The 14,794-nt window shown below is 39.5% G+C and overlaps 1 protein-coding gene across 11 annotated transcripts in view; it reads right to left on the bottom strand.

The window, feature by feature from the left end:
• The window catches only part of VRK1 (VRK serine/threonine kinase 1), an 84,961-nt gene that overhangs the window by 28,132 nt on the left and 42,035 nt on the right, over window positions 1-14,794 (bottom strand). For all 11 annotated transcript variants that reach the window (XM_070357924.1, XM_070357928.1, XM_070357927.1 and 8 more), the window contains 7 exons: window positions 9,761-9,830; window positions 8,789-8,876; window positions 4,665-4,773; window positions 4,453-4,545; window positions 1,971-2,103; window positions 1,062-1,182; window positions 706-764 (listed from right to left, as the gene is read on the bottom strand). In XM_070357924.1, coding sequence (XP_070214025.1) covers window positions 706-764; window positions 1,062-1,182; window positions 1,971-2,103; window positions 4,453-4,545; window positions 4,665-4,773; window positions 8,789-8,876; window positions 9,761-9,830 — 673 coding nt within the window. The remainder of the gene's footprint in view (window positions 1-705; window positions 765-1,061; window positions 1,183-1,970; window positions 2,104-4,452; window positions 4,546-4,664; window positions 4,774-8,788; window positions 8,877-9,760; window positions 9,831-14,794) is intronic.

Genomic DNA, 14,794 nt, shown 5'->3' with positions numbered 1-14,794 from the left:
TGTACCTGGCCTTGCCTCCTTAGCAGTCGATCTTCAAGACAGGAGCTGGAGAGACTTCCCTTAAAGACAGACAGTTCACATCCCTCCTTTCCTCCACACTTCATGCACTCTTGCTCAAAGTAAAAGCCAAAGCCCATGATGGCCTAGATGCAGGCATCAGCAGGCACTCAGGTCCTTCCGCATGGACACGTTCCTCCCCAGAGCTCACTCCATCTCCTTCCCACAGCTGCTCAAATGGCACCTCCACAGGAGGACCGTCCCAGGCCACCCTAGTTACAGTAACAACCCACCCATCTCTTCAATTCCATTTCCTGTGTTTGTTGTTTTTGCCACAGTACTAACCATGCAATAAACTGTGCAATTTACTCCTTTACTGTCTACCTTTCCCAACTAGAGCTTCACAAGGACAGGAGTTTTTATTTATTTTGATCCCTAGTGCCTAGGAGAGTCTGAGGCACAAAATAGAACCTCAACTAAGAAAACAGCTGCATTACTGAATGAAATTTGGTTCCTTGACTGAAAGCGCTGAATAACAAGTGAGTAAGGCCCACCTGTGGAAAGGCCAACGCGAGCAGGCCCCAGTGAGACGCTTACACTTAACAATACCGAAGCTCTTACATTAAGCGTTGTTAGTCTATGGACCTCAGGAGCTTTCTCCTCTCAGAAAATAAAATCCTTATGAACACTGAAGAAGTCTTTTCTTACCCGGCTTGTTTTTCTCAGGAAAACACTTGTCCATCAAACTCGCAATATTTTCTCTGTATCTGTTAAAAATTAAAAGAATGAGTCATTGTTTGATGCTTGATGCCATGGAAAGTTATTAATACTTAGTAACAGTAAATAGCACATTAAGCAGCACTGTGCTACATCCTAAATACACTTACGAACATTCTTCTCAAATAAATTCAACAAAAAGAAACCCAAGGAATCTTACTGTTAAACAAGCCCTTTCTTATTTCTACATTAGTGTCCGTTAAAGCAATAGTCCTCGTAAAGAAGTTCTGACCGAACATCTGCCTCATCATTTTGCCCGAAATAATTTACTGTAAGTTTTCCTTTACCTAATTTTGGAATCTCTAACGTAGTTAGGATCTTTCAAATTATCTTCCCACGGCAGATGGCCACTAAGCCACTGGATCATGCAATAACCAAGGATTTCCAAGTCACCGCGTCTTGATGGTGCTGTGAAACAAAAGAAGCAGATTCAGCACAGTGAAATGATGTTTAAGGCAGAATTTCAGGTATATCTAAAGCAATAAGGTAAAAAGAGTCAACCCTATGGTCTTCTTTTTCATCATACAATCTTGACTCCATTTTGAAAAAAAAACACCAAATACTGGGCAGTATCAAAGAACTCATTTACCTCCAACTAATAATTTACTTTATAACCCAAACTGGCAAAACTCTACAGTTTCAAACTGAGACTACTAGTCTACAAAATAAATTATAAAGCAATGACACATTTAACAGTGCCCTTGGAAAATGTGAAGATATTAAAAATGCTGCAAGGTATTAAGAGGCCCAGAGAACAGGGGGTTTTAGCTCCTCCACAGTGTTGGACACAGAAAAAAAAGAAACGATGGCTGAGGAAACAGGCCAGCTGAATGGGTGACAAAGTAAGTCTACTGGTTACAAAGTTGTAGCTGCATAAGAAAACACAAACCTTTATGGAGGAAAGCCCCCAGCATTCCAATTAAGCTAAAGAAAAGCAAAAGAGGCCTCATTGCAGCTGACTGCACTACTTCGCCACCGACCCGTCACGACCTCGGAAGGGTGAGAGGAAGATGGAGAGAACAGAGGTGCCCTGTCCCTCAAATGCAGGAGCTTAAGCTCTCTCTCCTTCCCCCGCCCTATCCTGCCTCTTCAGTTCTGATCCGTCTGCTTATCTACTGGTGCAGGATGAAGAGCCGCGCAGGGGTTCAACGGAAAGCACTGGTGCTGCAGCTCTAGTTCAGGTGCCTCAGACGTACCCACGCCATTGTGCGCGTCGATGCTGGTGAATTCAACTGTGCCATCATGACATCTTTTGGGGTCTTCTTTGTATTCCTTATGAGTCCCTTCTGGGCAGTATCGATAAGCAAGGCCATAGTCTACCAAGTACACCTATAAATGTCCAAGCACCAAGATAAATTAAAGCCTGTAAAGCTCAGAAACAGAATACTGTCACTGGAGGGCAGATTCACCCACAAAGCCACACTATGACACCCCACGTTTGATCCAACACGCGAACAACATCAAGTACTTAATTGTGAAATACCTTTTATTTAAAGAAAAACATGAAATGACCTACGTAGCTACAGTGCAGGTAATACCACCTGACTTCCTTACGCAAGTATGTGCTTTACTTGTAATAATCTTGTCTCCTCAATTTGAGCAAGGATCATAAATCATACACTTTTTCTTATGGCATCGAAAACAAAACTGAACAGAGTAAACCATCAATACTTGTTGCGATACAACTGCCACACGCTGAGTGCAAGTGCTAACTCAGCTGGCACATGGCGTGTTAGCTTTTCCTCTCTTTACTTATAGAATAACCAAGTATCGATTCACTTCATAAAAATATTTTCAAGATTATAATGATGACCTGAAGATCTTTTAGATGAGGCTCTTGGGTACATTTAAATAGTATATGTTAAAGTCAAGTCTTCATAATTAAAACTAAATTTTAATATAATGTATACACATATCTATGGGAATATACATGTACATCTGATTAGCATACAAAGCTAATAAATTTGGCTTTCCTCTGTCCCAGAGCCACATATTACATCTCCAACTCCGGGTAACTGTCTCGCAGATGTATGCATCTGGTCACAGGAGGGAAGTGAAGTAAAAATATGGGTCTGGATTGAGCACATACATCTAATACTAAAAAAATTATCCCATCCAAAGCATATGCCCAAAGGATAGCCAAGCTGCAAAAATATTTCCACCTGAACAAAAGGCAGCATGTTTTAGTCAACTGTAAAAAGAAATTATATTTGTATTTATTACATAAGTCTGGTCTACTTCAATTAACGGAATCCTTACCATTCAGGTTCTTAGCTGTGTATTGTTTGCTTGCTTATTTTTAACCTAAATGCAAATAAAGTAAGCTGCCTGGAAATTCTGTGGCTGCCTTTAGGACTTCTCCATTAGCCTGCTCTAACCAGCAACTTCCTTCTGTGGTACCTACATAGCTCCTTACAGCCACCATAACAGAGAGAGGGAAGGGGAGGACAGGAAAAGAAAGGGGAGCCAAAGGAGAAAGGGAAAGCTAAGCAAGAGGAAGTCAAAGTCAGGCCTAAGACAAAGAAGAAAAAAGTACAGTATACTGACTCAACACACCTAAAGTGCCCAAGTGTCCCTTTCTTATACAAGCTCAAGTTAAGAAGTGAGAATACACATAAAACGGATTAAACACAGAGGCCCAACTATGTGCTGGAGAAGACTTCAACTTCAACTTCAACTAAACCTGTGCTGGAGAAGACTCTTGAGAGTCCCTTGCAGTGCAAGGAGACCCAACCAGTCCATCCTAAAGGACATCAGTCCTGGGTGTTCATTGGAAGGACTGATGCTAAAGCTGAAACTCCAATACTTTGACCACCTCATGTGAAGAGCTGACTCACTAGAAAAGACCCTGATACTGGGAGTGATTGGGGGCAGGAGGAGAAGGGGACGACAGAGGATGAGATGGTTGGATGGCATCACCAACTCTATGGACATGGGTTTGGGTGGACTCCAGGAGCTGGTGATGGACAGGGAGGCCTGGTGTGCTGCGGGTTATGGGGTCGCAAAGAGTCGGACACGACTGAGCGACTGAACTGAACTGAAACCTGACTTTTACCAAAATCATGGAGTCAGCTTCAGGAAAATTATAAACCCCTCTAACTCCAACTAAATTGACCCAAATAAAGGTATAATAACATCAGCCTTTCTATTTTCCTTAAAAAGTAAAAATTATAAAGTGAATGTAATAAGCTTAAAAAAATGCATATTTCAATTCCAAACCCTATACAAATTTAGACAGCTAAGATATTTCTGTAAACCAATTGATTTCAATAATCAACATGTTAAAGACCAAATTTTCCAAGTAACAGAACACTTACATTTGATGGATTTCTTGAACAAAGGAAATAAAAAAAACGACAAAGCAGACAGGCAAACATAATTCATTGGTGCACTATGTAATTTTAAGCTTCCACCCCCAAATAGCTATTTGAAATTCATTTTGTATCACAAGTACTTCTTCTGAATATTATTTAGGGCAAAATAGCCAACTTGATAAAGTGCCAACAAATCGCATCAAAAATGTAGAATGTTAACTAGATAAAAGTGTCAAGAAGAAATATTATTATTACCATATCTACTTCAAAAAGTAAAACTTCTGCATGGGTTCAAAAGTTCACAGCAACTGTATTTGTTTTCAAACAACAGGTTAAACAGTAGAAATTAAAGTTATAAAACTACCTGGTCAGGATTCTTGTAGCTGAGAAGAAGATTTGAGGCCTTGATATCTCCGTGTACATACTCATGCTCATGAATATATTCCAGAATATCCAGCTATGAAAGCATCATATACAATAAATTAATGCAGTACCTGACACCAACCAGCAGAGGACCAAGCGTCAACACAACTAGCCTTTACTGGATTAAAAACGAGAAGAATGTAGCTCACATACAATTCTTAAGCTTAGCTGCAAGACAGTTTTCCGAGAAAGTCTTTTGGCATTTGCTTCATATATTTTCTGAAGGTCACTCCCAAAGCGATCTATTATCATAAATCTGTAACTAAAGACAAACAAGAAAAGTCAATGAACAGAATGTAACTCAGGAAAACCTACTTTGCCATGATTACTCTCCTTTCAAAGTAATTTTTTTCAAGGCAATGTTTAGTAAGAAAGTAAAAAGTGAAAGGAAAGAAAGACATCTGAAATTAGTTCTTCCAATGAAAAATCTCAAGAGCTGCAAGGGCTATACTGGTTTTGCCTTTTATCTTAGGGGCCTCCTGGTCTCAACAAGTTACGTGAGACAGCATTCATTGCAAGGAAAAAACACCCACAGAGAGAAGACAACAGACACTTTACAGTAAAGATAATAAAATAATCTGAGTATGGCTGATATCACTGATTTTTGTCATAGTTAAAGTTAATTTATACTTCTGGATATCAGCTTCCTGTCTGTGACTGTTCTCTATTTTTAAGGGACATTTTAGCAGTATTAACATTCTGTTAAAATCAAGACTGTCAAGAGATGCTGTAACAAAAGCTAAATGCAATAAAACTGCTTAAATGGTATAAAAGAATTGTATACTAAGTACTCGACAGACAAGATTTGGGGAATAGTAAATGTACCAGAAAAACACAGAGATTTTCAGTTTTGCCACAAAACCAACTCTGTCACCTTGGCCAAGTCACATTTCTTGGTTGGGCCCCAATCTGCATAGGTGTCGAACAAGCCAGTAGGGCCTCACGCTTTCTAAGGTCTTTTCCAGCACCCAAACTCCACGACTCAATAACCATACATATGTTTCTGTACGCTGTGCATACAGCATACTTCAGGGCACTGAAAAGCATCACCTAGTCGCAGTGACATGGTTCATCTTTTGCTCTGTGAACCACTTTTATCTTTATAGTTTTCCAAATCCTGAGCTGTCTAGTTAAACCACTCGATAAATCAATAAAAAACCAAGATGTATCAAACACTCAAAATGAAGCTATTTTCTAATGGGAAAAAGATTAATAATCACTGTAACAACAACAGCTGGCATTTACTGAAATAGGAGAATGGCCCTATTCTAAGCACTTTAGATGTATTAATGTCAGTGCATTTAAACCTCCCATCACCCTGATGAGGTAGGCACCCCCAGGAGCCCCATTTTACAGCAGAAGAAAACTAATCATTGGTCATTTGTTCTCTAGGAAGTGGTGAATTCACATTTTTGACCATCACACTAAATATATCAAAATAAATAAACATAAGTAGGACACAAAAATCTTACATATTTTAGGTTTCTAAGATAAAAATACAGTATGACAATTCTATAGGAAAAAGGAAGAGCTAACAGTTAAAAGGCAATATGCCAAATAAAAAATCCAAGATTCTACCTATTCTTGAACTGGAAAAGAATTAGAGATCCTTCTAAACATCTTTTAATAAAAGAATTAACATTTATAGAGGCAAAGTTATTTGTCCAAAGTCATGTAATTAGTCAGTGGCAAAATGTCTTAATTTTTCTAAGACCTTCAGTACCCCGACCTCAAACATAATAAAGAGGGAACACTGATGCTGACCTCCTGATTTCCTCTGTACAATAGGTTTTGAGAGGTTGAGGGAGGAAACCAAGGACTCACGGATGTGTTTGTTTTTACAAATGAGTGATATGATTGTGTAATTATTATAAAATAACATGTAGGTAACGAAAAAATACAGCCTCTGCTGACACTCTGAAAGGGAGCTGAAGCACACGGAGTTTAATTCTATTGGAGATCTATTAACACATCACAGGACGTGGAGCTCTGTCTTTATTCACAGATCACCCCACCACTACTCTCAACAATTCCTCCCTCTTCTCACCATGTCTGAACTACCCACATCAAATGAAGCAAGATTCTGTCTACTGCACAGAAATCTACCACGTTCTTCCACAAAATTATTTCTACCACTGAGCACTAAAAGAAAAGCTACTTCCAAGTAACTTCTCTAAAGTAAAACCACTGGTGTATACTTTCCTAGGGACTTGAATACAACAATGCAAATAATGGGAATCTATAAAGCAGCATAAATGATTTAATAATGAAAGCAGCCAACATTTTTACGAGCCTAACACTGTGCTAAGCACTATATTCACATCACTTCAGATGAGTTACAGGAGGAAGTAAGGATTTCTGGCAGGGGAGGAGGGCGGGAAGGAGTCTTACTTTTTTTTTTTACTTTTGTAAGAACGAAAATGATTATTTCTTAAGAGCTTCAACCTAAAAAGTAAATCATTACCTTACGGGTGATGTACCTTCCCATTCAGAAGATATCTGCAGCCAACTCTACGTCACAAAAGACACGGGCTCAGTGGTAAGGTCACCAGGAGTCAATGGGGGGTCAGCTGTACGTCAAACGTGTCTGTTCCTTGCGTAAGCACCTGCAGTAGCTTCCAGCCACCTACCGCACACAGGCTCCAAACAGCCCTTTCTCCCGTGTCTTCATTACCTGCCTCAGCCTCTTTCTCCAAGTCATTTCCTTCTCTTTCTCCTGTGTGTGCAATCACCCTTTCTTTGTTAAAGACAGATGGCCACGAGGCCACCCCGAAGGCCAGAAGCCTACTCTGCCCGTGTTCAGGTCACTCCCCGCTTGAGATGCTATTCCTTGTCTACAGTGCTTTTCTAAACCAGCAGTTCTTAATATTTAAGGGATTAAAGACCCCCTTGAGAGTAAAGCTAACACGTACACATTCTAACAGCTTTACATTTAATACTCTTTATTATGTGGGTAGGTGTTACTCTGCTTCACAGATGTGGTAACGGAGACAAGGAGTAACGTACCCAGTCACACACATTTTAAGGGGCAAAGCACAGATTTGAAACCAAGTGTCTGTGTCTAGTCTGCTCTATACTATTTCTCTAAAAAATTTCATGAAAACTACAGAAACTTGTCCCAAAAAAACTATAACAAAATACTATCTGGCCATTCCCCGGAGTTGCTGGGCTCCCTGGGTTCCAGGATCAGAACTTCCCAGTGCAGAGCGCTGGCCGCCCACCAGCAGCTCCTCTAATCTCCATCTTGTCCGGCGGAGCCCCGCTCGGGTTCAGGCTCTCTGTCCTCTCCCCTGTCTCATCGCTGTGACCACTCTGCCCTTGCCAGTGGCTGGTTTAAGAATGAGCACTGATAAAACTCCAACAAAGAAAACATGGAGGAATGCCGGGCACAAGACCCCTGGGAATGGTTTCCCTGCCAGGAAACTGAAACTCATGCGAAGCAACCGTATTTTCTGCTGTGGGGGACTGTCTGCATGTGAAGTCTAGAAATGGGCAGTCACCGTGAGACTGCACAATGGAGAATTAACAGAGAACAAAGCCAGATAAAGGAACCGGGGCACCTGATGGTGACTTAAAGAGAGCTGAGTCAGTTTTATCTTTACCTGCAGCTGAGAGCATCCTAACCAGTACATCCCAGTTCCAACCAAAACGACTCTCCGAATCTCAGCTACCAGCACTGCTGAATGACACTCTATTCATTCAATCAAATATTTTTTAAAGTGTCAATTATGCATCAAAAGCATTGGAGGTTTCCTCCAACTCAACTCTGCCAACAATGTCCTCTCCTCTCTGAATTCCTAAGACACACACGAGGCAAAATCCCACAATTTGGCACTTAAACTGGTCTCTGATTGTTTCAAACAACTTTGCTTTTCTCATCAGCTAGACTGAAACCTCATCAAGGCGGGCAGATTATGCTGATGTCTCTAACAGGAAATGCCATGTTGAAGCCCGAGGGCTCCCTTTGACATAAGCAACATGAGGTTTTCTCTTTGCTTATTCATTATTAAGGGGAAAAAACAAAAAACAAAAACACAGGCACTTTTGGCTTTGTGTTCCTACTCGTCAGCTGGGTTCCAGGCAGCTGCTACCACTTGGGACAAGCCCCCCAGATGAGAGAGAACACTGTGCTCATCTCGGCAGGAGACACTCCACACAACCCAGGTGAAGGCTGAGCAGTACTGCAGGTAGGTGCTCAGTACATAACTCTTGACTAATCAAACTGAACAATAAATGCTCAAAATGGGAGGAGAAAAACAAAACACACATGTTTTTACCTTTTTCCATTTTTGTCATGTAGACCAGACCCCCAATACTTAGGGACACCCAGGTACTTCAGTTTATGGGTACGGATCCATTTTTGAACTACAAGTTAAAACACATGCTTGTGATTTCAGTTTTGTTATACATAAGCAGGTTTTTATATCTTCAAGAACAGAATGCGTAAGATTCCACCTTAATTCACAAAAAATAAGTGAACAGTACATAATAACCAATAAATGAAAAGTACTTTACAACTGAAACATTTTTATCAACCTACAAAATTGTGCTATCCTGCCCTAAATGTTGTCTTAAAATGAAAAATCTGCAAAAGACATTTTTTTTTAAAGTCAAACCACAGTACTGCCATTAAGATTAATATCTCCAATTACCTAAGTGTTTACTTGTTTCCACAGAGTCTTACTTTTTGCCTCATTCTAAAGGTCCTCAGCCAGGAAATCAAGCTCGAGGAGAGACAGAGCCTCTAGAAAGATTCCCAAACCCAATACCAGCCTACCAGGAGACTCCCTGGATCTGAGAGGGTATGGGACAGGGGAAGGGGACAGGAGGACAGGCAGGATCGGGGCAGTGGGAAGAGACCTTGCCCTCTCCCTTGGCGGTCTGTTCTAGTTCCTCGTGACGGCAACCCTGCAAGTCATGGTCTCCAGAACTTAGGAAAACACTCAAAAGAAGGTTTGGAGATCCCTGAGCCATTCTCATGGGTTAGGGCTAACTCTCAGTTTTTAACACTATGTCCTAAATCATATATTATTTATTAACTCTGTATTATCAACATAAGTGAAATCTTATCATAGCAAATCCATTAAGAGATCAAAATTCTTTCACACAAATCTCAATAAATACAATCTGTAAAGTAAAAAATAACAAAACCATACTGCTCTCATCTTGGCTTAAAACAAAAAACAAAGTCAGCGGTCACTTTAAAAGCGCACACACACGTGTACTGTATTGGGTACTGTGTTTCTTACTTTGTTCTGGTTTGGCAGCTCGCTGGTAGAACTTTAATTCAGTAAAAAGAGGTCCATTATCACTGGGTTCCTTAAAATAAAAGAGTTCATTAGTACACACAGTAGTTAAAATTACTGAGTAATTTTCAATGAACCTTCAAAAAACACTAATAAATCAATTTTTCTTTTCAAACTCTTTGTGACTCCATGGACTGTTCCCCCAACAGGCTCCTTTGTCCATGGAATTATCCAGACAAGAATACTAGAGTGAGCAGCCATTCCCTTCTTCAGGGGATCTTCCCAACCCAGGAACCGAACCTGGGTTTCCTGCATTGTAGGCAGATTCTTTACCATCTGAGCCACCTAGGAAGCCCTCTTCCAACAGTATGATTTTGATATTTCAGTTTATAAACTATGTTTGAGATTAAGTAAAACGCTTGAATATGTTTCAGATAGTCTCAGAAGAGTCCATAAGTCTTGTATTTCTCAGGGTTCATTTCTACATGTGGTAAACGATACAAAATCAGATATACAGCCTAATCTTTGCAGAAATTTAAGAAAACTTTTTAACCTTATTTTCACCATTATTAAACTGTCTCTTAAGCAAAGATCAGCAACCATGTTAACTGTTTCACCAAGGGGCTACAAGATTATTTCTGAGATTTAACAAAAATTTCAACACCTGATTTAACCCATTAGTGGCAAAATCCCATTCCTTTCCAACTTCTCATCACAGTTATATCCAACACCAAAACTGGCAGGAAACCAATCTTATCACAAAGACAAGTGTTCTGGAACCCCAGAGCAAGCAAGCATGTCCAGGTGACTAGATCCTTTGTCTTCATTCCTATGGTTTTGAAGGAGGGAAGCCTACAATTTATTCCCCACATGATAATTTAAAGTTCAGAAGGAAACGAGGCTCAACAAACACTGTTTTCCACCAATGTTAGTGAACTATAATACTCATTTCTTATTTTAAGGGATATGAACAGTTAAAATTATTTGTAAAGAGGCTTATATTCATAAAAAAGTACTTGAAAAATAAGAAACATCAGCCTGTTGGGAGTTTTGCCTAGCTAAATAAATCTGGGATGGTGGGAAACATAATTTTGTGAACTTTCTAAATAGTAAATTTTGTCTAATAAAACTGATCAGTATTTAATGTTTGATAGTTTATGTTGATATTATCTTAATTATTAACAGTCTAAAAAATTTTGAAAAGTATCAAATTTTCAAATAAGGAGGCTAATATTTCTAAACTAATTTTAGGGCTGTTTTCTTTTGGAGAAGTTCAGGAACAAAGTTATTTCAGTCAGAATGTCTGTGTAACTGGAGTTTCAGGGTCAGTGGAGCATTAGAAGAAGCGGTAAGAGAAGTCTACTACCTTATCAGAGAGAATTTGAAGAAATATGTAGATTTCCACAAATATGCAAATACTTAATATATGTTCACGTTTTCTTTATTCAAGATACTCTCACTGTCAGAGAAGTTAATTTTGCTCCTTAAAGTTTAAACAAAACTAGTATAAATACACAGTTTAGTATCTCAGATTTCCTGTTATTCAGAAGAATAGAAATCCCTAAAGTACTTACAGGAAGATTGATTAGACAATATGCAGAGTCAGGCAGTAGCCACTAAGAGTAAGTATTCCACAGCAAAAGAGCAACATACATAACACTGGGATCAGAACCGGAAAATAAGCTAGCCTTATTTGTTACAGGCAAGCTTTGGAAGAGACTGGTACACACGGGCTGTATACCATGTATTAAGAAGTAGAAACTGACCAGTATACTAAGGTGTGCCAAATCACTAACTTGTGGACTCACAACCGCAAGTTTTGCCATAACCTGTAGTTCTTTTCCTTGCAGCAATGGGAGCTAGACAGACACTTGTGAATGCTTAGAGCCCATGGCTGAGAACAGGCCTGCAGGAGGAGTAACAGATTCAGTGTAAGAAATGGAAATTCAGGAGAGGAATTTTGGGAAGTATCTCCCCAAAGGCTAACTTTTAGAGTAGCTCATAACTCAGGTTTGAAAGGAGTTTCCTAAGACACATTCCTGGCTTATTACCATCTGTATAAAATTCTGATTTATTCAGTTTCAACCTATGTCATATCAACTTTAATTTTCAAGCTTTCCTTCAGGCAATAATTTATTAAACTTATAATAATAAGAATCAACCTATATAAATCAAGCTATTATATTGAAAGTCCCATTACAATAAAGACTCTTTGATCTCATTTCATCCTTTTTTCTAATTCAATAAAATTCCATTATAACAAAATAAAGGACCTACTTCCTTGGCACTGCACTCCAGCCAAAGCTAGCTATTTCTGTTGAAGAAAATACCTTAACTCATAACTAAAAATTTTATTAACATACTTCAAATCTAAAATACTTTGCCAACTCTATAATAGCCAAGATTTAGAAAAGAAATTGGGACTGACATTTTAACTAGAATATCACTAAACGTTTCTTTAAGACTTCTAAGTGTCAAAATGAAGATGACAACAGAAAAAAAATTAAAATGTGATATATTTCAACGGCACCATCTAAAAGCAACTGGCTGCCATTTAAAAATGAAGCTGTATAAAGTTTCTCCTTCCTACCAAAAAATTATGATATATGAATTGAAAATTCAGGTCACTTCTCATAACATCAGTGTAGGAAATTAAACATCAGTCTTCAACTTCTTTCCAGAGAACTTCAGACTACAGATATCTATTAGTACATGCTGGCAACAGACTATAACATAAAGAACTGTTAGAATATAAGATCCCAAAGCCTGACCTCTACCCCAGTTCTGCTACTAGCTCACTGACATGACCACAAAGGGGGACTGAATGAAGTAATCCATTATACAATCTGTTAACAAGGAAACACAAAAGGAGGGACTTCCCTGGTGGTTCAGTGGTTAAGAATCCACCTTGCAGTGCAGGGGACATGGGTTCAATCCCTGGTCAGGGAACTAAGATCCCACATGCTGACAGGCAACTAAGCCCAGGCACCATGACTAGAGAGAAACTTGCCTGCCACACCAAAAGAGCGCGAGTGCCACAACTAAGACTCCATACAAATAAATAAGTATTTTTTTAAAAATACACAAAAAGACGTTTTTCTCCTTGCATTATCCAATTTACCATTTCTCTCTGCACGTTTACTTTCCTGAAATAAAATACAGAGAGTGCCTCTCAGGTCTCCATCACCAGTGCCCTAGCACCATGAGTCCAGGACCACTCCCGTAAGTCAGTAAGGGCGAACCAGACCCGGTCACTGAGGAGGACAGAGACTATACCTGCTGCTGCTGCTGCTGCTGAGTCACTTCAGTCGTGTCCAACTCTGTGCGACCCCACAGATGGCAGCCCACCAGGCTCCCCCATCCCTGGGATTCTCCAGGCAAGAACACTGGAGTGGGTTGCCATTGCCTTCTCCAATGCATGAAAGTGAAAAGTGAAAGTGAAGTCACTCAGTCGTGTCCGACTCTTAGTGACCCCATGGACTGTAGCCCACCAGGCTCCTCCATCCATGGGATTTACCAGGCAAGAGTACTGGAGTGGGGTGCCATCGCCTTCTCTGGAGACTATACCTAGCATATACCTAAACATCTGTCTTAAATGTGTTAGTCGTTACTTCACTTCAAGACCAAATGTAAGAAATGCGTGGATTAGTATTTGGAGCTCTTGTGCACACCCGTTAACACTGCGAGTGCAGTAATCAAATGTTCCAACCAGGCTTCCACACGGAAACCCTACCAGAAGCACAGGGTACCTGGTGCCCCCAGGGAATAAAAGGATACCAGGCAAAGATAAGCACGGGCATGAGCACAGGATCCCACTGAAGACTTCAGAACTACGGTGCTCTAGGCGCCAGACCCCACCAGCGGCTCTCAACCTTGATGTATAACAGAATTTCTTGAGGAGACTTTACTAAAAATACCGATAACCCAGCCCTGCACTTGGAGATTGTAATTATCCTGTGTAACCAGAGCTGAAACCACTGTTTGATTTGATATGGTATTAAATTATTAAGTCTAATTTCACATTAAAAATCAATTTGCCTTTATTTCTTAAATAATTTTTTTCTTTCTCTAAAGATAAAATACCAATTCACTTTAGAAAATCTGGAAATACTATATTTTCTTTCTATATATAGCTATTTTATACAATTACCTGTGTATTATAGTTTTACATCTTGCTTTTTTGGGTAATTAATTACGAAGTTTCCCCCAAAGAATAGGACTTGTTCTTTGAAAAAAATGGTATTTAATAGCTCCTGATGTTTAAAAAGCAAATGTTCATAAACAGTTCTGATCTTAATACTGGAAAGAGGTGATAGTCATTTCACATGTTTGTATTTGATGAATCATTCTGACTTCTACAAAGCTCTATGAGAATAAAAGAACTGCAGATAAGTAATGAACAGAGCTATGGCGCTGCCTATCACAAGACAAATCACAGACAGGCCTACGCTAGAAGGCACAGACAAGAAACAGAAATAGGTGCATCAGGAAGTTACAAGGTGGTAAGCAATTATGGCCAAAAAGTTTTGAAAAGAATAAAACAGGCATTTAAGGGAGGCATAAAGAAAACAAATTTTAAAACAAGGTCCTTAAAATCTAGTTGGGGAGATAAAATTAACACCTAAAAACTAAAACAAGTAGTGCCATGAGAAGGATATCACCAAGTGAAACTGTAAAACAGATGGAAATATACAGAACGGGCCTCCCGCGGTTTAACGGAGTTCAGGAAAGACAGGTATGAGGGAAGACGACCAACAGCAATCACTAAACCAGCTCTTAGAGAGGAAAAAAAAGTCAACATTATTTTGCTTATGGCATTCTTCCAGGATCACAGACAAACCAGGACATTGAAAATGTTACTGAAATATTAAATGCAAGAGAGAAATCAGCTGAATATTGATCATCGCCCTAATTATAAAGGGAAGACGTAATATGGGCGAATGGGAGTGGAACCAAATTAGGAGACAGGAGACAGAGGCCTGAACCAGGGGTGATGAGAAATGGCTTTTAACTTAGAAATGTAATTTGCTACCTTAA

The sequence above is a fragment of the Bos mutus genome, chromosome 21 (assembly GCF_027580195.1).
Source record: "Bos mutus isolate GX-2022 chromosome 21, NWIPB_WYAK_1.1, whole genome shotgun sequence".
Taxonomy (NCBI): domain Eukaryota; kingdom Metazoa; phylum Chordata; class Mammalia; order Artiodactyla; family Bovidae; genus Bos; species Bos mutus.
The sequence above is the reverse complement of the archived record's forward strand: the minus strand, read 5'-3'. Positions and strand labels throughout refer to the sequence as shown.